We start from the raw sequence: 24,083 nt of genomic DNA, 5'->3' as shown, positions 1-24,083 counted from the left end.
GAAATTTAAAACTGCAACTTCTATACAAAACATACAACACACACATACACCTCCCTACACAAACACCTACCAGACATACAAGCAGGGGGGCATGTCCCCCTGCACCCATGTGGGTGGCTGCACCCCCCACAACCCCCCCTACTTAAATACACCAACTCCATGGTTGCACTACACAAACACACATATACCACTACACAAGCTACATTCCCCTCGCACACGCACCACACACATCACACTAACAAAACACACGGACACGTACTAAACCCCTACCCAAAACCCGTAAAACAGAAATACCTACCTACATCTCCAACCATCCACTCACACACTGCAACACCAGAACCGCTAATTCAAAATCTCTGAACTTCGGGATTTTGAATTTCGTGCTTCTGGGGTTTTGGTATTCTGCACTTTCGCCTTCTGGTCTCAGGCTACTGAAATTCAAGATTTCAGTAGTTCTAAAGTCTAAAGGGAACCCATGCTGGCATATGTTACACATGCACTGCCCTACTCTCCCTGGCACTACCTCATAATCACGCACATTGTTTTTCTCTATGTCCTAAATACCCCACTTCAGGTTTTTATCTTTACTGTATTTAGTACTTCAGTTACAGTTGATTTAGATTTATTTCAATTTATTTCCATTTTCTAGTAACTGCTTTTTGGGAAACCAGTATTAAGGCCTTGCTAAGCTTAAGGCTATATGTGGCAATTCAGATCCTGTGTCCTACATTGAAAGGATCATTTCCTTAGTTTCAACCACTTTCTCCCAAGCATTTCTAACAAAAGTACTTTGGGCAAATTTTAAGAACTTATTACAATCAGTATACTCACAAAAAAATGTTCCCCAATTACCTGCCTTTCCAAGCACACCTCCATCATCTACCTACCGGAGGAAAAATTCTCTTCAGTTTGCTTCAGAGATCTTACCTTTATTACTTTACTATGAAGTTAAATTAAAAAAAAAAAATCTCACACTGACCTGGCACGTTACTTGGTCCCTCCTGGTTTCCAACAGACAATAACGGAGTGGAATCAGCTGTCTGAGTGTTGCTCTCATCAAATTCTCGTTTAAATATGCACAGTAGACAAGAAATGCGATAGTCCAGCCTCACATTCAAGATGAACTAAATTTAAGTAAAATAATGTTAACTGTAACAAGTCATTGATGTTGTGCAAATCAAAAAAGCACTAAGCACATGCTGTATCTGCCATTGAGATGCAAGTAATTCAAGGGGGAAACGGACAACATAAAAAAGCCTGCAATATTGCATGCAACACAGACTGCATCATTCTGTACACAAGATACTTAACATATCCTTGTCAACTTAGCCTTTTATTACTACTACAAAGTCAATAATTTCAAGGCTGCCTAAACAGTAACAGAAATACTATTTGAAATGCTAGAAACCCCTAAAGGGAGGCCCAAAATACTGACAATTAATTGAAGAAAAAAAAATGGATTTACACATTTATTCCAAAATGACCACTTGGAGGGATGGCACACTTGGAGTTAAGTTTGGGGTGGGGGGGTTGTATCGGGCTTCCCCCCTACAAAAATTTTAAAGGAGAAGAACAGTGTCGGAAGATTTGTTCATCTCCTGCATTTTCATTTGTTTTTGTCTTCACTTAACATTTGGAGAGCTGGCATTTCAACAGGGCTGTAACAGACATTCACCCCAAGTCATGGGCATTAAATAACCTTACTATATTAACTGGACTATATTTAGTTGACATGTCCAGTGCACACATCCTCTCTTCATGCTGCACCTTTGCTTATTTTGAAGCTGTTATTCTCAACCAGCATGACAGCTTCTTTTCTGCAAAGTACTACCAGTATGCATAGTAGGATACATGTTTATCTTCAGCACATCCCACCTATGCACACCACTAGCCTTTTCAGAAAGGACTTGTATCTGCAGTTTGTAATACAACACTAAGAATTCTCTTATTTATTGCTATACGATGGAGCAGTCTGTTAAGGGCAAACTATAACTTTCTCTATTGATCCTTACAAGAGTTAGTTCTTTTCTTGAACTCCACTTTCATGCTCAATACAGGTGTGCCACCTTCTCCTCCCCCACACCTGTGCACACTGACATCCCCACACTACTTATAAGGTGGCAAAAAACCCAAGGATTCCCAGCTTTTAAACTTCCATCATTCTAAGACTAATCAATTGCAACCAAATAAAACTTCATAATACTGTCAGCTTGGGTGGTAAAGACAATGGAAACAGATGGTAGGCAAATACATCCTCACTGTAAAAGGAGCTTAAAGATTAACTGATGTGGAAACACCTTTCACCAAGAGGCCTCTGCACTTCTTTTCAAGTAACGGCAGAGTACAAAGTAGTAATTACAAATTTAAAAGGCCAAAGAAGGGAAGACCCAGAAAATACATCCAAAGGGGCATGACCAAGACTGCAAGCAGCTAATAGCACAAGAATTTGGCTCTGCTCCTCCAATACATTGACAGGATTTCATTTTTAATTTCACTAAAAAAACCTAAAAAAGGTGAAAAAGAATTGGAAACTATGTGGGACTGTATGGTGAAAAAAAAAATGCTCTCTAAAATGTTCATGTCAAAACTCCAGTTTGAAAAGGCAACACTTAGTCACTGTGAAGGAGCTACAATCTATCACAGTATTCAGGTCTTATCATTAAAATTGGATGAACTAGACTAAGGTAGATGCAATCAAAAATGACTGTATAAAGCAGAATCAATAAATGTAGTAGTTAAACAGCAAAAAATTTCAGATATCTGCCATGAAGACTCTGATTTAGATGGTAGATTACTGAAGGAGAAAGTAACCTTGAAATAATTTTAAAAGAAAACAAGCTCCTGGAGAAGTTGGATGATCTTGAAAACACAGTAAGAAGGAACAGTATCAGGATATATGGAATGCCTGAGAAGCAAGAGGGAGACTTATGTTAACTTTTTAACTACTTTGATTCCAAAATCTTTAAACCTCCCTGAAGCCCTATTACATGGCAGAGAGAGGACGCAACTTCAAATCCAAGATCCATAATAGTGAAATAAATTTCCAGTCAGGGCAAAGACTTGGTTCTAAAAGCTGCCTGGTCTGCATCACCCGTCAAAATAGGTTGACAACCTTATCATATTTGACAATGACTTCTTCATTTGTCTCAAAAAGGAAAGCATGTATTCTCTAGCTGAAAAGTAACAAAATCTGGAATAAGAACGCATCAGTTTTACAAAATTAAGACCAGAAGGAAGAAAAACATTTGAAACCCTGGGAGATGCCATTTCTTTTGTACAGAAAAACTTGCTTAATTCTACAGCAAAAATGGAGTGAGCCTCATCTCTGAAAACACAGGCTACAAAAAATGTCTGGACATAAAGATAAAAACTCCAGGACAAACTGAAATACATGTTATACAATGCATGGTTTTATAATTGGTTTTTTGAATAATTTCTGAACGGATTTCATGAAAAGGTAAAACTCATTTGTTCATTTTTTTCACATTAAAATATAGTTTCAGTAATAATTTCCGGCTTATTGAAATGCATTTGATTCTCCACTAGATGGAGGAAAAGTATAAATAGTTATAATCTGAGGTTAAACAACCAATTAGTTTTATAGTTCACTTTAAATATCAGTAAGAAGCCATACAAATAGTGACAACCTGGGTTATTTTAAATAAAACGTTCACTCTGTCAATGCACTAAACAGAAAATGTGCAGATACGTTATGTCATGCTTATCTGTTAAATTTACACATTTAATCAATCAACAGCAGCCTTACTAAATGTTGGGGAAATGCTTAAACATGTTCTTAATGAATTGTACTTTAAATGGGGCCTATTTGAACTATTTTCTTTATTTCTTCATTAAAACTGTTCAAGTGTCTTTTACATAGATTGTGGCAAACCCCAGAGCAATCACGAGCCCTTTTAACTTATCTTTCTATTACTTCATTTTCCCACCTGAAAGTCAAAGTATTTCAAGTGTTTTTCTTAATGGCACAAGCTTATCTAAGTTTCCACAGCAGCCTGGCTTCACTTTGAACAGTTTGAGAGAAAGGAGCTGCTGCATGACCTCTAACCCCTCCAGAAACAGGAAATGAAGGGAACTTTTGAATGGGACATTAAAAAGGCATTATTGGAAGGTTTTGAAGACTTTACATTAATCATGGAGTTTAGAAATGATTTTATAAGTTAAAACATGCTTGTTAATTTTATATTCCATGTTACTACTACAGTGAAACAAAAGAAGCTTCTGATCGAAGGAAACTTGTGACAGGAACTGCAAAGGGGGGGCATTATACAAAGGAAAAGATCGCTGAAGGTGGGTTACACGAAAGCACCCTTTACAATCCTTTCAGAGCAGCACAAGGTTTTTGTGAAAGCTGCATTAACAAGGTCAGCATACATTTTAAATTACAGAAAATTTTACTTTTGAAAACACAGCTTCCCCACCTTCATTTAAAACTCAGTAAATTTGCTGTTTAAAAACATCTGTAAAAAAAAAAACTGCTGCATGACTTCTTTTTTATAAGATATTACGCAAAGTATAAGCTGTTAATTATTTTCATTAACACAATGTACTAAGTTTTTTTTAGTAAAGTAAACATTCCAGCTTTGTAACAGACACCTCAGAAGCTTGTCCTATGTTATGTCCTGACTACTAGACATGGGTGTGTATGTTTATGTGTGGATACTCATTTGATTGCAACAATATAGAGAAGGTAAGGTTTAGGTACATATATGCAATGAGGTGTCGCAGCTCTGTGGAGAAAAATGTACAGTTCTATATGACCGTGTGGAGGTGAAGGGAGTGCGCACACAAACGTGCAATCCTTTGGTAGTACAGCTTGAATAAAAATTAATATTTTAACCTATTAACATATATATGCAATATAGATGCCTATAACTGATTAAATGTAAGCACGGGTAATTAAATCTTCTCTCACCAATACTTAAATTCTGGTACACCTGGCCAACATTGTCAGTTGTAAAGATAACTTATTTCAGATACTTTACGTTGGTATGCTTAACACTGACATGAACAGCAAGCTTTTATACACAATATGCAGGATTGCTTAAATAAAAGGTTATCCCACATATCCCAAAATAACAGTTCAGCAATCAGTTATAACAGTCAGTGTAGTATACTATGGACACAGTTATTAGTAATTTGGTAGATAGGATATTTAAAGCCCTAGAATTAGGGGAATCATGTTTTAAGTAATAAATAACACATCAGTAAGTAATATAAGTAAAGTGGCTTCCCATCTCAAATACGATTTTATACAATTAAGTTAATTTAGTTCTCGGTTATGTCTGTTAGAAGCACAACTTAGTGTGTATTCTATTTTATTCATGTCGGTTTTATTAAATCTACATAAGCAGTAGCAAAGATTTGTGATTAGGTAGAGCTATGGGGATAGCATGTGGTCTGTATGAAACTCATCAAACCAGGAATTTTTTTTATTTGATGTTGGAGGATAAAATGTTAACTTAGATTTTTTAATACTAGTTTTAGAATGTTTGCATACAAGTTGTACATGCTAGATCTGTATCCATTGTTCAACAGTTTCTAAACCATTTATTAAAGATGCCAAGATGCATCTTTCACTAAATGTTAATGGGTTAAATAAACAGTTTATTTTTAAGGGTTAAGTATTAAACATTGTACCGTCGTCTTGCAAGAAAAGTACAGTTGTGTACACTTAACATAAATGCAGATGTTAGAGTGTATTCACTGTTGCCATCACCTGTGGGTTATCCCTGCTGTGGTAGCCCTGGGCCAGTCCAAAAACCAGAGTCAAGGTTTTCTGCGACGGCTGCTGTCACGTGCTGGCTGACGTCATGTCGCCAGTGCTATAAAGGAAAGCACCTGACGCCATTACATCAGTTTTTCTTGCCCTAACCAGTCAGAGGCCCAAGTAAATATGGTAAAGTGGTCCTGGTGGCTAAAAGCCACAGTTAGAAATGTATGTCTGCCTAAAGAAAGAAGATAAGGGGGAAGGAGGGTGGGAAACCAGGACTGCAACAGCGAATACACTTGAACATCTACATTTATGGTAAGTGTACACAACTGTACTATGTTCATCGTGTTTCATTGCTGCAGTCATCACCTGTGGGAGGATTCCCAAAGCTGATGAAATGGGTGGTACTATTAGTAAGAGACCTAGGAATGGGTCAGCAAGCCGTGCAGAAATGCAGAGGCAAACCCTGCCCTAGCCTTCTAAAATAGAGTTAGGTAGTAATGCTTAGTAAAGGTACGGACAGAAGTCCAGGTGGCAGCTTCCAGGATGTCCCTGGTGGGAACTCCTCTGAAGAATGCTGTGGAAGTGGAGGCTGACTTGTGGAATGGGTTTGAATAGACTTGCGGGGGGGGGGGGGGTCCCATGCAATGTGTAGCAGAAATGGATACACTATGACAATCAATTTGGAAATGGGCTTCCCCTCTGCTCCTGAGGCAAAGCTGACAAGTAGTCGGTCTGTTTTCCTGAAGGGTTTAGTGCAGTCCAGACAGTATCTCAGCTGTCTGTGCACATCTAGTGAGTGCAGAATTCTTTCCCCCCTGTATTGAGGGTTAGGAAAGAAGGTGGGCAGATGTATGGCCTCAAAACCAAGATCGAGGTCCGGTATGCAGAAACACCAACTGGCATAAAAAAGTGTAGAACAGCTCACAATAAGGTTAAAGTAAAATAACTCCAAAAAGTAGAATAATTTATTTTAAACGCCACAAGTCAAAATACACGTTTTTCGTCAATGGTATGACTTCATCAGAAACATTCAAGTGTAGTGTTACACAGCCTTAAATAGTGATACAATTAGTGGATAATTAACAAGGAATTAATATAATTACCCACATTTAAAGCACCAAATAAAAGTTTTTTAAAAAACTATGTACAGTTTAAAATTCATGAATAACAAGACAATGTATGCAAAATAGCAGACGTTCTAATGCAGGTAAAAAATTACTGACCACAAAAATCAATAACATTCTGTTCTGTATATGTGTTTTTAATACAAAAGCAATTTATTTAAGATGTAAAAAATATATTTATATGTGTTTTTTACTTTTATGAAAACAATATAATGAACTATATTCCTAAATGACATAATTATAAATTTATTCAAATCATTTGTGATTTGAGCTTTAAATATGGTACTATGGATATAAAATCAGTGAGACCTGGGAATCTATTGGATTCTAAAAGAATCTGCCAGTAGGTTTCTTTGTGGGATAGTCTAACTTCCCAAGGTCCACCCCTAACATCTTTGGAAACTGAATCCAGAATGAAAAACAAAAATACTGCTCCATTGCATGTGGTGGTATGCCTAATAAAGTGCATTGTTTGTGTTGCCTTTCTGTATGTCATAATAATGTTCATACACCCACTTACGAAGTGGTCTTTCTGTCTTTCCGACATAAAATGATTGGCAAGACTGGCACACTGCCAGGTAAACAACTCCAAATGAGTGACAATTATAAAATCTAACTGAAGAAATTTTTCTATTTCTGCCTTCCAGATAGACATTTTCTTTGTTTAAAATATATTTACATTGGGAACACTGCCCACACTTATAGGTCCCCTTTTTTTGATCTCTCAAATGGAAATTTTGTATATCCTGCTCCAAAATTCTTTTAATACTGAAACCCTTTCGGTAAACAGTTTCAACTCTCTTGTCCTTAAGACCACTTAAATCCGTTAAATCCTAGAAGGATTTAAACTCCTTTTCAATAATATTAATAAGGTTGCCAACATTGGCACTATATTCTGTAATGAAAAGCAGATGATCACGTTCAAATACCGGAGTGGTTGTACCCTGATTGGTCCCTACTTCTAAATGCCCTTGCCCCAAAATAGGCATGAACCTAGTAGATCTTCCTTTAATAACTTCGTCCTTGACAGAATTAATCATGGACATGGGATAACCCCTTTCAAGAAACATAGAAGAAAGTTTGTCACACTCAAGGTCAAACTGTGTCTCCTGTGATGTCATACGTGACACCCTAACAAACTGCCCTTTGATAATTCCTCTCTTTTGAAATCCTGGATGAGAACTGTGAAAGTGTAAATAACTATTTGAGAATGTGGGCTTCCTATATACTTTAGAAGTGAACCCAGATGAACTTTTACTGATGGTAACATCCAAATAGTTAACTGATTTTTCAGAGGTCTGGTGTGTAAACCTTAAAAATGTGGTGGTAATATTGATGTAGGAAAGGAATAAATCTATGGTGTCAGTGGGGCCAACCCAGAAGATACAGATATCATTCAGGAACCTTGAGTAGTGAATCCAATTACTTGCAAAATCACTATTGTGAATGATTTTTTTCTCCCAAACTGCCATGATGATGTCAGCATAGGTTGGAGCACAATTTGCTCCCATGGATACCCAAGTGGTCTGTTGGAAATATTCACCACCATAAAACACAAAGTTGTTTTTTAATACTAGTTCCAAAAGACTAGTAATCATGACGACGTCATTATGGGAAATTCCTGGGCAATCCCAAAGGCCTCCTCAATCCATTCTAACCCTGTTTCTGTAGGAATTACGGAAAACAGGTCTACCACATCTATGGTCAAAAAGATTAAGTTTGGTCTACATAGATCTTGAGTAACCTTACGTAGGAATTCCCAGGAGTCCTTTAGCAAATGGGATTCCTTCCCCCAAATCTGTTTAAGTTTCCAGTCTAGAAATTTAGAGACGGAATGGGTCTTAGAACCCTGTGCCGCCACTATGGGTCGTAAGGGTGGATCCTCAACACATTTGTGTACTTTGGGTACCCCAAATATGGTGGGCACCTTAGGAGAAGGAGTTTCTAAGAAAGAGTAAATATCAAATTCAATGACCTCCTGGTCAAGTAAGTCCTTGATTGCCAGGTCAATCTTTTGGTATGAAAGGAATATCTCATTAATAGAAGTCAAGGAATATTTATTGGTATCGTACAAAATGTCACTCATTTTACTTTCGTACAAAATCTGACTCATAAAAACAGTACCCCCACCCTTGTCAGGTTGCATAACCCTCAAGGAATAGTTGTGTGCTAAGTCATGTAATAGATTACTTTCTTCATAACTTAAATTGTTTTCAAAATTAACCTGGGATAATTCCTGACTAATTTGTTTTTCTATTCTAGTTTCCAAATTACTTAGCTGGGGGTGTAAGGGTGGATAAAAAGTACTAGACTTCTTGAGTAGTAAACTGGGAGCCACTGGGGTACTACCAAACAGGTGTTCAAGGTTCAATTTACGAATGAACATTTTTAGATCTAAAATAGTGTTTACTAAATGGCTACCTCGGAACAAACTTAAATCCCTTTGTAAACGAGTCAAAACAAATGTTGGTAACCGAGACATCACTATAGTTATAAATATGATAACCATTCTTACTAAAACACTGGTACATGCCTATGTTACAAATGGAAATGCCACTAGTTATTGCCATTCCTGGTTCCTGTTCCTTTTCCACCCCTGAACCCGATTTTCCCTCCCCTGCGCAAAAATCGGATATACTGGGTATGGGGGTCCCCCTTGTTGATTCCGAATGCACTCTGATCTCCTGGGTAAAAAATCTTCATTGGCTTGAGCCTGCACATCCATGGGATCAATACCTTCTTCCTCAACACGTATAGGGGAAGTAGGTTGATCTCTAAAAACAGGCTCTCCCCTGGACTGTAGGTTGTTTAAATATGTTCCTCTAGTTTGAGGTGGATTAGGATATTGTCTACCTTCCCTGTACTCTGAGGTCCCTATTGAGTTTATTGTACTTCCTTTTTATTACAATGTCACAATGCTCGTCAATATGTTTACGAACATCCTGATATTTTAGATTATAGGACTCAACTGCAAACAATAAGTCACTAGTAATATGCTCATTACACTTAAAAATCTGCTCAGATAAAACCTGAATTTCACATTCATTCCTTTTAATAATGGCCCACACAATGTCAAGGCCACATCTATCAAAAGCTTTAATTAAATCATTGTAAAACTCACTACCACACACAAAATGGTTTGGATACTTATGTACCCTTAAACCCTTTGGTACAATGCATTTGTTAACACACTCTGTTAAATACATATTGTCAAGTACAAGATTCTTGTACCTGTAAAGTGTGTCCTCCAAAAAGAGTAAATTGTCATCAAAAGAAAAACTTTCTGTAGAGTTACTCCATATGTGCCCCGAAGTAGAGAAGGTAATGGGTCCAACGGAGCATCAGTAGGTAACGCCGGCTGATGGCATGGTATAGAGGATCCCCCACTGTCCTCACGAAAAACAGAAGGAGTGTTTAAAAATTCAGCTACTCCCGTAGCGTTAGAAACTTAAGTCACTTGCCTCTGGACTGTACCATGAATACCGGAAGATGCGGGGGGAACCACACTGGGTGTAACCAGTCTCGCTGTTGCAGCTTTAAGTACCTCTTTCTGATCGGAAATTATGGTTTTTAAACCTAGCCCGATGGGAGTTAATAGTTGAACCAGCTGTGTAAGTTGACCCGTGAGCTGGGATAAATTACACCGGTCGCACTGCCTTCCGAGGTGGACCTGCCCGAACCAACTTCCATAACGCCAATAAATCAAAAGAAACACTCCAAACTAACCACAAAACCAAGATCGAGGTCCGTTATGCAGAAACACCAACTGGCATAAAAAAGTGTAGAACAGCTCACAATAAGGTTAAAGTAAAATAACTCCAAAAAGTAGAATAATTTATTTTAAACGCCACAAGTCAAAATACACGTGGGCAGATGTATGGCCTGGTTGAGAATTACATTAGATACCACCTTGGCCATAAAGGAGGGATTAGCCTCAGGAAGATGAAGGCGTCAATGGCTATCGGTGCCTGAAGTTGTGAAACGCTTCTGGCTGAGGTGATAGCTAGGAGAAAAGCAGTCTTCCAGGAGAGGTATCTTAGTTCTGCTGAAGCAGCCAGTTCGAATGGAGGTAAAGTTAGTTTTTCCACAACATAAGTCTGGTCCCAGGCTAAAGGGGGAGGTCTTCTGAGTGATATTAGAAGCCCCTCTGAGAAATTGCTTAATCAAAGGATGGGAGAACAGGGGCTGTTTTGTATCAAAATGAGCTGAAATGGCGGAGGTGTGGATTTTAATAGCAAAGGAGAGGCCACTATTAAGTAGCTCCACTAGATACTTCAGGATAAGAGGGATGGAAGGTTGTGAGGTATTGCCCCCTCTGGACTGGCTCCAGGAGCAGAATGTCTTCCATTTGGTGCTGGGCCTTTTGGCCTTTGTAATAATGTCTAGGACCTGTTTGCCTAATGGGGCCCCTTGTTCACCTTTAGAGTATTAACCATGCTGATAGATTGAGAATCTGTAAGTCCGGGTGCAGCATTCCCCCCCCCCCCCACACACACACACATCTGAGATCAAGGGTAGCTGCCCGGGAGGCTGTAAGGTCAGGCTGCGCAGTAAAGGGTACCAATGTTGTCTGGGCCAATCTGTTGCAATGAGGATGGCCTTCGGTCTCTCCTCCCATATTTTGATCAGTACCTTGGGAACAAGAGGCAGAGGAGGGAATGCATACACAAAGAGGGTGTGTCCCAGGGTAAAGTCAAGGCATCCAGCCTTCCACGCCAGGTGGTGATACTCCCTGGTATAGAATTTTTCCAGCTGATGGTTGAGATGCTAAGCAAAGATCCACCTCCAGAGTCCCCCACACCAGAGTGATTTGTAAAAAGATTTTTCTCTGGAGCTGCCATTAGTGGGGTTCCAGTACATTTCTGCTTAAGTGGTCTGCCAGGGAGTTGTTGATCCCTGGTACATATTGGGCTATCATGTGTAGTCCCATGGAAGAGGCTGTCAGCCAGAGGTTCATGGCTAACTTGCACAGAGGGTAAGATTGGGTCCCTCCCTGCTTGTTGATGTACCACATAACTGTGGTGTTGTCGGTTTTAATAAAGAGAACCCCTGGCTTGAGATGAGGTTTGAAGGATATCAGAGCCTTTAGTACTGCTATCATTTCCTTCTGGTTGATGTGTAAGGAAGGTGTTTGGCATCCCAAAGACCTTGGGTGCACCTGCCTTCTAGGCGAGCGCCCCAAGCTATGTCTGAGGCATTGGTGGTAATGGTCTGCCTGGTTGGGCGGAGGGTGAAGGGAAGACCCCTGTTCTGGGCACAGGCCCCTGCTCACCAGAGAAACTCTGCCCTTATACAAGGGATCAAATTTAGAGAGGTCTCTAAAGGTTGAGTGCGCCGACACCAAAGGTTCTTTACGTACCACTAAAGTTTTGTCATGTGAAGCCTGGTCAGAGGAATTAGAAGGATGCAAGATGCCATGTACTCAAAGGCTTGCAGGAACTTCCTCTCAGTGAGGTGACTTCTGGAAGCCAGCTGGGTAAAATATAGAGACAGGAAGCTCTGCTTTTCTGAGGATAGGAAGGCCATTTGGGGATGCTGTGTCCAGCAGTGCTTCCAAGAAAATAAACTTCCTGGAGTGCGTTTACCTTGATTTCTTCTCATTGATTGTGTACCCTAAGAAGGTTAGGAGGGTTTTGACAGAGGACGTCATTGAGGAGCTTTTCTTTGCAATCTGCCTGAATAAGGCAGTCATCCAGAGAAGGGTAAATTTGTATATTTTTCTGTCTGCAAAAGGCTATGGCCGGGGCTAAGCATTTGGTAAATACCCTGATATAAATACATAGAAAGTGTTGTGAGCCTGCTCTGAAGTGAAGGAATTTCCTGCAGGACTCCATTATGGGGATGTGGAGGTAGGCATCTTTTAGATCTAGGGAAACTAACAAAGCATTTTTGTCACCATAGGCAGCAGTCTGGAATAAAAGCCTTTGCCTATTTGATCTGAGGGGACAGGTTCTACTGCTCCTTAAGATACGAGAGTTTGGACTTATTTCAATGCCTCTGCCCACTGATTTGGAGAGAATTCTGGGTACCCTCTTGGAACTGGGAGCTCGCTGAAGCAAAATTTGTATTCCTGAAAAATGATCTTTAAGACCCACTGGTTCTTTGTTACAGAAAGCCAATTTTCTTTGCAGAGGGAGAGCCTTCCTCCTAGATTTTGGTGAGTGAAAAAGTGGGCAGAGGGGGGAGGTGAAGTCATTGAGTTTTTGCCATAGTGTGATGGCTTAGAACTCCCTGCCTTTGGAGTGGAAGTGGTCCACTGTTTGGTTTTCTGCTGTACCTGGGATAGGAGTCTGGGTGGTCTGTCCCTGCAGGGCTTACCTTGCCCCTGTCTGTTAGAGTGCAGGAAAGGACCAGTGTTTTGAGGGAAAATTCTTGCTGAACTTAGGAGGCTGTACCTGAAGGAAATCTTTTACTGTTTGCATAGATTTTGCTTAGTCTTCCATCTTAAGCACCTCTTCTGCTTTTACTCCAAACAGGCGGCCCTTATCCAAGGGTGCATCAAGTAATTTAGACTTGACATGATCAGGGAGAGGTTGTTCCTTCAACCATGCATGTCTCCTAATGACGGATCCTGACACTACTGCCCTGCTTGAGATTCTAGGGCATCATATCCACAGTGTAATGAGTGTTTAGCCACTTGACAAGTGGAGTGCAGTAAATCTGCTAACGCTTTTAATTTGGCACATTCAGGAAAGGTTGAAATCTTTTGTTTTAGTAGTTCCAAAGTGTGTTGTAGATATTTTAACATGTGAAACTGACAGTTGAGAGCTCTAGAGTCCTTGTCAGAAGGAATAGGATTCTTTGCAGAACTTGCCTTAGCTCCCTTTGGTCCCTGTGTAATGACCTCTGGGTCTGCAGCAGGATTTCTGTACAGGTATTTGAGAGAATCCAGTACTATATAATACCGGTCAGGTTTTCTGCGAGCAGGTGGGAGGGCATCAGGAGTTAAACTGGACTCATGGAAGACTTCAACCTCCTCTAAGACAGGAGGGATGGCCAAGGGTCTGTGCTGGGGCAGATCTAGAAACTCAAGTCTTTTCTTAGACTGAGGGAAGCCCTGGAATTTCCAGTGGAAACGTTTCAGAGGGTGTGAAGGGTTTCCCCAAAGAAAAGATCTTCTGGTGGGGAGGCAGAAGGAATGGATTCCTCTGCATCGCAATCATAAGCAGTCAGAGGTAGTTTCCTCTTCAAAATCTGAATAATCAGACTCCTCAGAATCCTCTTCTGTCAGTATTTCAGGAGAAAGGTCTCTTTTCCTTTTGGAAGCTGTGGCCTGACTACCCCTGATAAGGGTGATAAGATCCTCCGGCATTTTAGGCATTTTAAGCATTTGAGCTTGGGGTGGTGGAGCAGGAGTAAAATGGTGGTTAGAGGTAGTTTTCCTAAGAGTGGCCTTGCCTCTAGGCCCAAGAGTATCCATCAGTCTAAGAGAAACGGTAGTCAGAGAAAAATACTTTTTGTCTAAGATTCGGTAGTGTGAAAAACCTCCTCAGAAGCCAGTATCTGCGTCACTGCTCCGGACCCAACCATGGCAGAGACCACCAAAGGCTCAGAAGATGGATTTCTGAGGCATACTGGACTCCGAAAGGGTCTCAGTAGAAGCCTGCAAAAGTACTGAATCGGGCATCAGGGGCTGCGAAGGCACCTCACTGAATTCCGGAGAACTGACTACCTGCTTAGCGGTAGAGTCTTCAGAAGGATTAGCCCTTTGTGGTCTCTCTATCTTGATCCTTACATTTTTTGGAAGGTCTATAGATTGTTGGCTGACTGACGCATTTCAGAATGTGAAGACTAAAATACGTGGCTAGAATAAGAGCTCTACGATGAATGGACCTAGCATTAAAGAGGGCAAAGTACTGGCAACAGGGGATTTCGTGGTCTGGGCCTAAACAAGTGATGGAGTATGAGTGGAAGTCTCAGTGTGGTATTTGCTTTCCACAGGCGAGACAACTGTTAACTTTTTTGGACATCGGTTAGTGCAAGAAAAAAGGATCCCCAACGGGGTACTTAGCTTTAGATGTTTTTGGCAGCGACTGACCGGCACACGTACCAACTGCTTCTCCTATGGGCTCCATGGCAAGAAAGACTGATGTAAAGGTGTCGGCTGCCTTTCTTTATAGCACTGATGACCTGACGTCAGACAGTAAGTGACAGCAGCTGACACAAACAATAACTCTGGTATTCGGGCCAGCCGAGGGCTACCATAGCAGGGATAACCCCACAGGTGATGACTGCAAAAGTGAAACACGAAGAACATCTTTTGACTGAAGATTTAGGCAGGTTGCAAATAAAGGACTAATTCTAGCAAGTTCTCATTTTAGTTTGAAAAGAGGAGGTATTCTTTTCATTTGGAAGAAAACACTAAGTTTACCTGTAATAATGGACACTTATTCTGATAAGAATGGTATGCTGGGATTTGGTGGTAATAGAAACAGATAAAAAGAATTGCACTCAAATGCTTACTGGAATAGGATTTAAAACAGCCAAGTATCTAGACATTATGACCTATTCAAAAGGAAATGTGCTAATAGCTGGAGACTTTAGTTGTATTTTATCAAGCAAAGCACACTAGTGAGAAGAGTCAGACTATATTCTACAGCAAAACATTTAAATCACTATGCAGGTTTAATGAATATAAGGAACATCAGACTTAAAACTACAAAGCTCCTTAAAGTGTACACGCTACTCCTTCAGATATGGAACACAAATCAACAATGATTAAGTTTTTGTATGAAATTAGCTTTATTCAAACACAGAAGATGTATTACAGTCTTGTGCCCTTTTTCTAACCATAATGCCATTATATTCACTCAAATAACTCAATTCATTGTCAAAGTTTACCTGCATACACAATTAACACAAGGTTTTAATGAATTTTTTTTTGACCGATATTACCTCATGGAATTTCACAATGATTAGGAGGGGACAGATATATTATGGGACACCCTAAAAACGGAAAAGTTAAACACTGGTATGCACGTAAAAGAAAACAGGACAAGGACTTAAATGCTCTGCAATCTAATACAGATAAATTAATGAAGTTAAACTTAAAGCCCAGTGATAAAGCTGCAAATATGGAGTTAAAGCTGAATCAAGAATATCAGGAAATACTTCAACACAAGATCTCAAACTGGAAAAAAATAAACTACATTCTTTTTCAGTAAACCAGAATAATCTACACAGAATAGCCATTAGATTAAAAATATGAAAAAATAAATCACATTACACAGATTGTATATTAACTGGAAAATCAAAATAACAAATCTAAACTACATTACAATTGTAGTAAATATTATGAAAAAAATTAATACAACTGGGAAACCTGAAGAATGAACTAATTGATTTAAAGAAAATACACTAACTAATGAACAGAAAAGTAAAATTGCCAAGTCTTTCTTTTAAAAAACTGATTGATCAAATTAAAAAAGTCTAAAAAAAAAAGGCTCCAAGATTAGATGGTATCATCCCAGAATTGTATAAAACTGTTTAAACTACTTGAAATTTAAAAAAAACTCACTGAACATCTTTAAGGATGTCAAAAGCTCTAATATTGCCCCCTCTTGGAGATGCTCTATAATTATACCTATTTTAAAATCAGATAAAGATCCTGTATCATGTCCTTATCTCCCTCTCTCACCTTTGAGCAAACAAACTTTTCCTATCTATACTACCAAAAAGGCTAAACCATATAATCCCAGAATTAATAAATGACGATAAAGCTGTCTTTATAATAAACAGAGGAGTACAAGACAATACAAGAGTTTTTCATTAATTGATATAGCAAAAATAAAGATCAATAAGTCTAGATACTGATAAAGTTGAATCCAGTGAACTGGCCTTATTTAAAATATTAAATATAACTTTTCCTCTAAAAAGTCAAATCATACAGGGCACTGAAGACCATGAACACACTGAGGTATAACCAACTAAAAACCTTATAAACGCCTAAAAAAAAACATGTTTTTGTCCCTTCCAGTCAAGACTTCATCAGATAATGACCACCACACACATCCATGCTGTATATATTCTAAAAATCAATCACGGAAATTATCCAAGCAGTTAATTAAACCAACATTAACATATTAAAGGAGAGAGCATATCCTCAGGGTCTGGACACTTATTAGATCAACTGAATGTATAAAACGGATATAAGTTTACTTACACGAATTTCAACTTTTTCAATTATAGTAATCTAGAGATTAATAACATTTTTAATTTAAGGGATTGAATTTCATTCCTAGTAGAAGGAGTGATGTTAGAACAATTGACCTAAAATTTGTAAGGAAAAAATTTGGAAATTATGCTTTCTGGTGATAATGCACGAGTAAAGCATGATCAACCTATTAAAAAGAAAAGTATATTTAACCTACCCCTTCAACCACAATTAGATTTTTGAAGCTTTAGTAGAAAAGGAACGGAGAGCGACCATTAAGGATAGTAATTCCTACCCTAACCTGCCCCTGGAAGAGAAAAGGCTACTTGAGGAAATAAGAAGGAACACGTTTTTGAGGGTCATGAAACTCAACAAGGGGGGGGTGGGACAGTGTTGGACTCCAATGACTATGTGGCAAAGATGATGACTATTTTGAAGAATGAGAATAAATATTCCAGAATGTCAAAGAAAGAAATTATGGTGGCCTATTATAGAACTGAACAAAAAGTAAAATGGCGAAGCAAGACCAGGCTTTCATAAATCCAGTGCTTTGCCATTTTACTTTTTGTTGGATTCTTTTTGTGGTTGCCGAAGCATTCATTCAGCACACACTGGTATTTTTGGACTATTATAGAATTGACTGCATGCTAAAAGATTTACTGGATGAGGGGATGATAGATGTTGAGACATTTAAATATTCTAAGAGCCTCGGGTATCACCTATAGCTGGCATAAAAATATAGAAGATCCACTATTCAGGCAGATAGTTGCCACCAATGGTTCTAAAACCTACCCCTAGCTAAATTAAGACTCAAAATTAAAAAGGGTATGGAACAAGCAGCAAATGGACATCATGAAGGACTTGTGGGATTTCCTCAGGGGTATTAAACCAGATTTATATTACAATGAGATGCTTTTTGTTACGATATAATGGATTTGTTTTCAGTAATACCGCATTCTATTGGATTACTCTGGTTTGAGGAAGCCTTAATTGACCAAAAATGACTTTCAAATGATGACTTTAAGGTCTGTCTGGAACTAAAGGAAATGATTTTATGAAAATGTGTTTATACTTGAGGGGGAATTTAAGCAAGACATTGGTGAAGCCATGGAGGCATGTGTACCACCTATGCCAATTTAGTATTGTCTATTTGGGAAAGGGAACTTATTTTCAATTCTATTTACTCAAGATACAGGAATTTTTACAGAAAATATTTAGATGATATATATGCATCTTTTGGATAGGTTTGGAAACCAAACTGATGGAATTTTTAGAATAGATTAACCAAACTTTTGTTTTTTTTTATATTTACATACATCTCTAGGGATAAGGTAGACTACCTGGACATCATACTTTGTAGAATGGATGAAAACAGAGGTTTTAAGTCTAAAATTCACTGGAAATAAACATTTTCTAACTTATCAGCATTTTTCCAATGCCCACCCATTTACTCAAAAAAGGACCATTAAGGGGGCAATCCATTACGGCATCTAGAATGAGAGAATCTACATTTTTAAGATTGTAGAGAGCCTGTAAAGATGTTCAGAGAGAGGAAATGCCCACCTAAATTAGTTGAAGAGGTAAAAGAAGTAAAATTACTGAATGAAGGGGCAAATTTTATCCAATTTTAGAAATGGATAAAAATTAAAGTGAAGGCAATGGACTGGCTAAGGAATCCAAGGAGAATAGGGATGAGAACTTGGGCATATACTAAGGAGCGTGTGTTATGTATTACAACTGCAACATGAATATTAAAAATGTGATTACTAAAAACTGGAAGAAATCTACTAGCTTTTCGGACCTGGACAAAATTGTTGAAGATCCACTTTGGTTTACGTTTAAAAAAGGAAAACTAAGCTTTGGGAACAGAATTCTGGTAGGAGTAAAGGGAAGAAGGCTGGTACTTATAAAATGTGGGGCATGTGCACAACGCCCCTACGAATAGGGATTCTATTTTTATTCAGGCAAAAGATACAAGTACCACAACTGTAATAGTACAGGGGTGGTTTATTCAGTACTATACAAGAGCTGCAATACATTTTATGTAAGGAAAACTAATGGTAAGCTTAAAAAAAATAAATAAATAAAATGCCATAGGGCATGCTATAGTTTGTGTTAGAAGCAATCCAGGATCCTAGAGGGGGGCCATGGGAAACTAGAACTGAATACAAGGTTTATTGGCAATGGATTCTAGCAGCCAATAGAGCCCCAAGGTTAAATGAACAAGTTTCCCTGGTCCCAGTTTCAAAATTATGGGCAGTGAGACTAAAAACTGTTTGACCCTGAAGTTCATTTTAAAGCCAGTTTTTAAACACACCTTTTAAAAAGTTTACAAAAAATTTAAAAAATATCTTAATGTATTTTTTCATTCTGAAGAATCATTTACCCTCCATATTTTAGAGACTTAGCAGCTTGGTTTCCATTGCATATATTTATATACTTGTATGTTTTATATTTTATTTATATATCTATACATATCTTTTTAAACTACAGTGAGCTTTATTGCTGCTGGGAACATTTTTTCAATGTTGAATACATACCACTAGATGGCATCTCAACACTTAACTAATGTGTTTTACATTCGTAGCCTGCTTTAGGCACCAGTGAACCCTGCCGTCAACTGGGGGCCCCCTGTTCTTGGGGGCCCCCAACCATGGCAAGTTGCCTTACCCTGATATTTTGCAACAGGTCTGTCAAACCAACAAAAGCTAGTACAACCATCTTGCGTACTTAATAAACCAGATGGGTAATAACTCATTTATATCTCCTTTAAAATTCAAAGATATCTCTAGTTATAGTAACAGTGTTTTATTAAGCAACAAGCTTCACATTTTCATGAAATATTTTACCACTGACAGACTACCCTGGCTTAAATTCTGGTAGTGGACATTCAGCCCACTAAAACTAAAAACATAGCCAAATTTAGGTATTTGCAATAGCAGTGGCTGCAAGAGGGCCCCTTAGTCATCCTTGACTGTGTGGGGGCCCCACAAAAGCTGCTGCTGGTTTGGGGAAAATGAGGAGAAAAAATTTATCAATTTCCTGATTATGCTCTTTAATCTAAACAGGTCTGTAATATGACCCCATTAGTATAAAGCTGATAACGAACATAAGCAAGGTAAACACTAGCGAGATCAGCAGCCCAGAGTGACTGTTCTCAGTGCAAACCTTGGATGTTAAGAAAAGCTGATTATTCTGATCTTCAGGGATGGTTTTCTTTTTCAGGGAATTTTATAAACAGTGGCAGGACACTTAGCTACTGCAACTTTCAACTTCTTTGCTGAATAATTCATTGCCATACCTAGAATAGCAGAATAAAGGCTCAAAATCATGAACATGTTCCAAATATTACACTTTCAATTAAAAAGTTAATAGTATAACACCTTTTTCATCAGCTTTCATTTTTTGGGCAAATAAGTATAAAGCTCGGTCTCGATTTACTGACAGTCTGTAATCCTGAATGATTTACAAGCAAAAGTTTTTACAAAGGCTAGAGCAAAACTATGAGAAGAATCAGGGAAGATAAATAAAACTGACTTACCCCTACTGCTGTTTGATGACTGCTAAACAGCAGTCACTGATCTCGTGCGACACCACCAGTGTTGCACAGTGTATTGCTATTTGCTGAAATAAGTACAAAACTAGTATTGCTATGGCGTGCATGTGCGTGTAAAAATGTGATTTTATCTGTGCACACAGTCAGTAATGCCAGGACACATACATTATTATTCTGGGTATCAGTTAAAATGTAGTTAACAAGGAATTATATTTCAAAAGTAATGAGTAAAATATATCACAGAATATTCAGGCACTTAGATTTTATAAAAGTGGAGCACCCACTCCCCAGATTGTATAAATGGAAATATGGGGCTCCTTTAATCATCATCCAATGTCTGTGTGCAGGCCCAACAAAAACTGTTGCTAGTCGCAGAAAATGAGGAAAAATGTTATTAATATTCTGATCATACTCTTTAACCTGAACAGGGGTTTCATATGACCCTGTTAGGATAAATCTGATAATGGCCTCTGCTCTCAACTGCACCCATTCTAAAATGCTGTAGGTTGTGTGTGTGTGGGGAGGGGGGTGGATTGTGTGGTTTTCACTTCTTTAATTGTCATCACAGTCAAACCTTAGAGGTGTGAACATGAGGTTATTATAGCTTATGTTTGGGCTGAGGACAGTGTGTTCATTCTTTTACTTTTCTGACAGACCTCAGACGTGTACAATGAAAGTTACTATAGTATGTGCAGGGGCAGTGCACTGTCTTGAAGCAACAAAGTTATTTTTTTCACTTTCCTCACAATCACACTTCAGGCATGTATGCAGGTAGCCACCTTTGACAGTTTGGAATGAGGAAGCATGCTATTGTATATGTATGTCACCATTCCCCGGAAATACATGACTGAAGAAATTTGAACCTCTGCTTTCATCCCAGTCTAACACCAGAGGGATGCATAGGCGGTCTTTTTTGGGGGGGGTTAGGGAAGAAGGCAGTTCTAAGACAGGACCTGTGTATCTAGACAACTGGCTTGTTAGTTTATTGAGAGTTACTATTTTGTCATCTTTGAACATTAAGCCCTTGGTACAACCTGGATTAAAAAGTTGAGAAAAAGTTCTAAATGTATTTCAGAACATGCATAACCCAATGGCTTGTGGTGGCTCTGGCTTAACTGAAATACTTTCTAAATGGTTATTACTGTGCTTACTTGGTCATGAAAGGTATGTTGAAAGGATGCAAGGAAAACCGAAGCTGAACAGCAACACAATTTCTTTTCTTAATCAAAAATTCTGTTCAAGCCATCATTGGATGAAAAGGTTGTGTAAAAGAAAAAAAATTAAATGCACTTCAGAGCATATAGGAAGATATGGCTTCTTGAAAAAGCTGAAGGGTAAAGCAAAAAGAAGGAGAAAAAAATGTGCATAGCATCGGAAGCCCAAGATGGGGGTGGGCAGTGATCGGGGAAGATTGGAGAGTATTGTGTGTGTGTGTGTGTGTGTGTGTATGTGTGTGCGTGTGTGTGTGCGTGTGTGTGTGTGTGTGTGTGTGTGTGTACACATTGGGTGACTGAAACAGTAGGCCTAGAGTGCCATTTCACCAAAGTCTAGACTTGTACATAGAGTTTCTCTAATGCATCATTGGTGCAACTAAATTCCAGTAACTGTCCCTTTGTGAGATGGGCCAACATAGTGCGATACACAGGCCTGTAGTAATTACAAGCACTGTAGCTACAGGTCAGTCAGTGTGCAGCATGAACTAAAAGGTTGCTTAGGTGCGTTATCAGCCTAGGGCCCCCCCCCAACTTTACATCTGCTGGGGGCCCCCAAAATGCTAACACCAGCTGTTTACATTTAAATTCTTTCAAACCCTAGCATGGAAAGTCTTATAAATAATTTTTATTATTGTATTAGGTGGCTTGAATTTTATTAGCATATATCATATGTATTATATATTATACATTTTCTTCTTTACTAAATGTTTCTTTTGAACAAATGGTTATTTCACTGCTTGATGTATTAATGCTGGTTATGTGATTGGATAATTTCCGCCACTGATTTTTAGGATACAAGGTATGGATGTGTGTGATATTTATTACCTGTTGAAGTCCTGACTGGAAGGGATGAAAACATAGTGATTCGTTAAGGCGTTTATACTTTTTAAAGGTTTTAATTAGTTATACCTCTGTGTGTTCATGGTCCTCAGTGACATGTTTGGTTTGATTTTTTTGGCTGTTGCCTTGTGGTTTCAGTTTTGGGGCATTTTCCTCCTGTACTCATGTCTATTCTTTACAACTTTTCCTCTGGTTATACAACATTAAACACTTTATAGCTATTCAGTATCTTTGTCAAGTTCCTTTTTATCTAGACCCTTTAATACAGCAAAAGGTAAAAACCAAGGATGCCCTTTTTCCCCTTTATTTGCTTTAACAAAGAGCCACTAGCTACCTATACACGATCAAAAATAATTAAAAAGCTTAAAAATAAATGAAGACCATCAAAAATTCAGCTTTTTGCTGATGGCATACTGTTGACATGCAGTGACGGAACACTTGTTAAATCATATACTCAAAGCCTTGGATTACTTTGAAAAGGTTTTAGATTAGAAATGAAATCATAATAAAACTGAAACATTGCTTATAAACAAAAAAAAACAAACAGTTTTTTTTTAACTCAAACATTTTAACTGAGAAAATTCTCAAATTAAATATTTAGGTTTCACTAATGAATCCAACAAAGATTCCATATTTATAAAAGTATAAAAACTTAACAGATGAAATCAAAGTTGACAATTGGAATAAGGTATTTTTACAATACATTAAACTTGCCCTGATTAAAATAATTTTACCAAAAATGTTATACTATAGTTCATCAGTAATTCACTCTCCTAAATATAGGAAAAATAAATTCTACCCCCATGAAACAGGAACAATTCTACCTTGCTTGAATTCTTATGGCACCCCCCCCCAATAAAAGGATTTCCTTAGACTAGAATGCCAAAAATCTTCATTGAGCTATATACTAATGTTGCAATTAAATTATTGTGGTTAGATTCTTCATACATCTCCTGTTGGAAACATTTACATGAGAAAAAGATAAACTTATCAGATTCTGATATGAAACTAGGTATCAATATATTTTACTTGTATGCCTTTTATTAACCAAATCCTTTCAATCTTTAAAAGGTTTATGAATTCAAATTAATCAGTCAACGTATCACTAATCCTAATATTACCCACTGCATTCACTAATGGATGCTTAGTATATTTTAATGCAAACACAATGACAGCTCTCAAGAATAGTAACCTAATATTTTGGCATCAATTTCTTAATGGAAACAAAATACATCCTGTTGATTTAATAGCAAGATCTTCAAATTACACCTGTTCAAAAATCTTGGATCTATTCCCTGATAGTGGGCCACCCAAGGGGAAGCCATAATTATCAATTACATACAAGATCAGAATTGAATTTGTTACCCCAGATATTACTATCTGGAACTTCAGAAATTAAAGAACCATTCTTATAAGTAAATAGTGGGCCACCCAAGGAAATTTCAGCACAAGATCTAACCAT

The 24,083-nt window shown here is 38.2% G+C and overlaps 1 protein-coding gene across 1 annotated transcript in view; it reads right to left on the bottom strand.

The window, feature by feature from the left end:
* ITPR1 (inositol 1,4,5-trisphosphate receptor type 1) overlaps positions 1-24,083 on the bottom strand; it is a 2,510,606-nt gene that overhangs the window by 1,634,898 nt on the left and 851,625 nt on the right. The window contains exon 21 of the mRNA XM_044076407.1: positions 980-1,124. Coding sequence (XP_043932342.1) covers positions 980-1,124 — 145 coding nt within the window. The remainder of the gene's footprint in view (positions 1-979; positions 1,125-24,083) is intronic.

Source organism: Protopterus annectens, chromosome 7.part0, assembly GCF_019279795.1.
Source record: "Protopterus annectens isolate FY-2018-M chromosome 7.part0, PAN1.0, whole genome shotgun sequence".
Lineage (NCBI taxonomy): Eukaryota > Metazoa > Chordata > Ceratodontiformes > Protopteridae > Protopterus > Protopterus annectens.
This window is presented reverse-complemented; position numbering and strand designations above follow the sequence as displayed.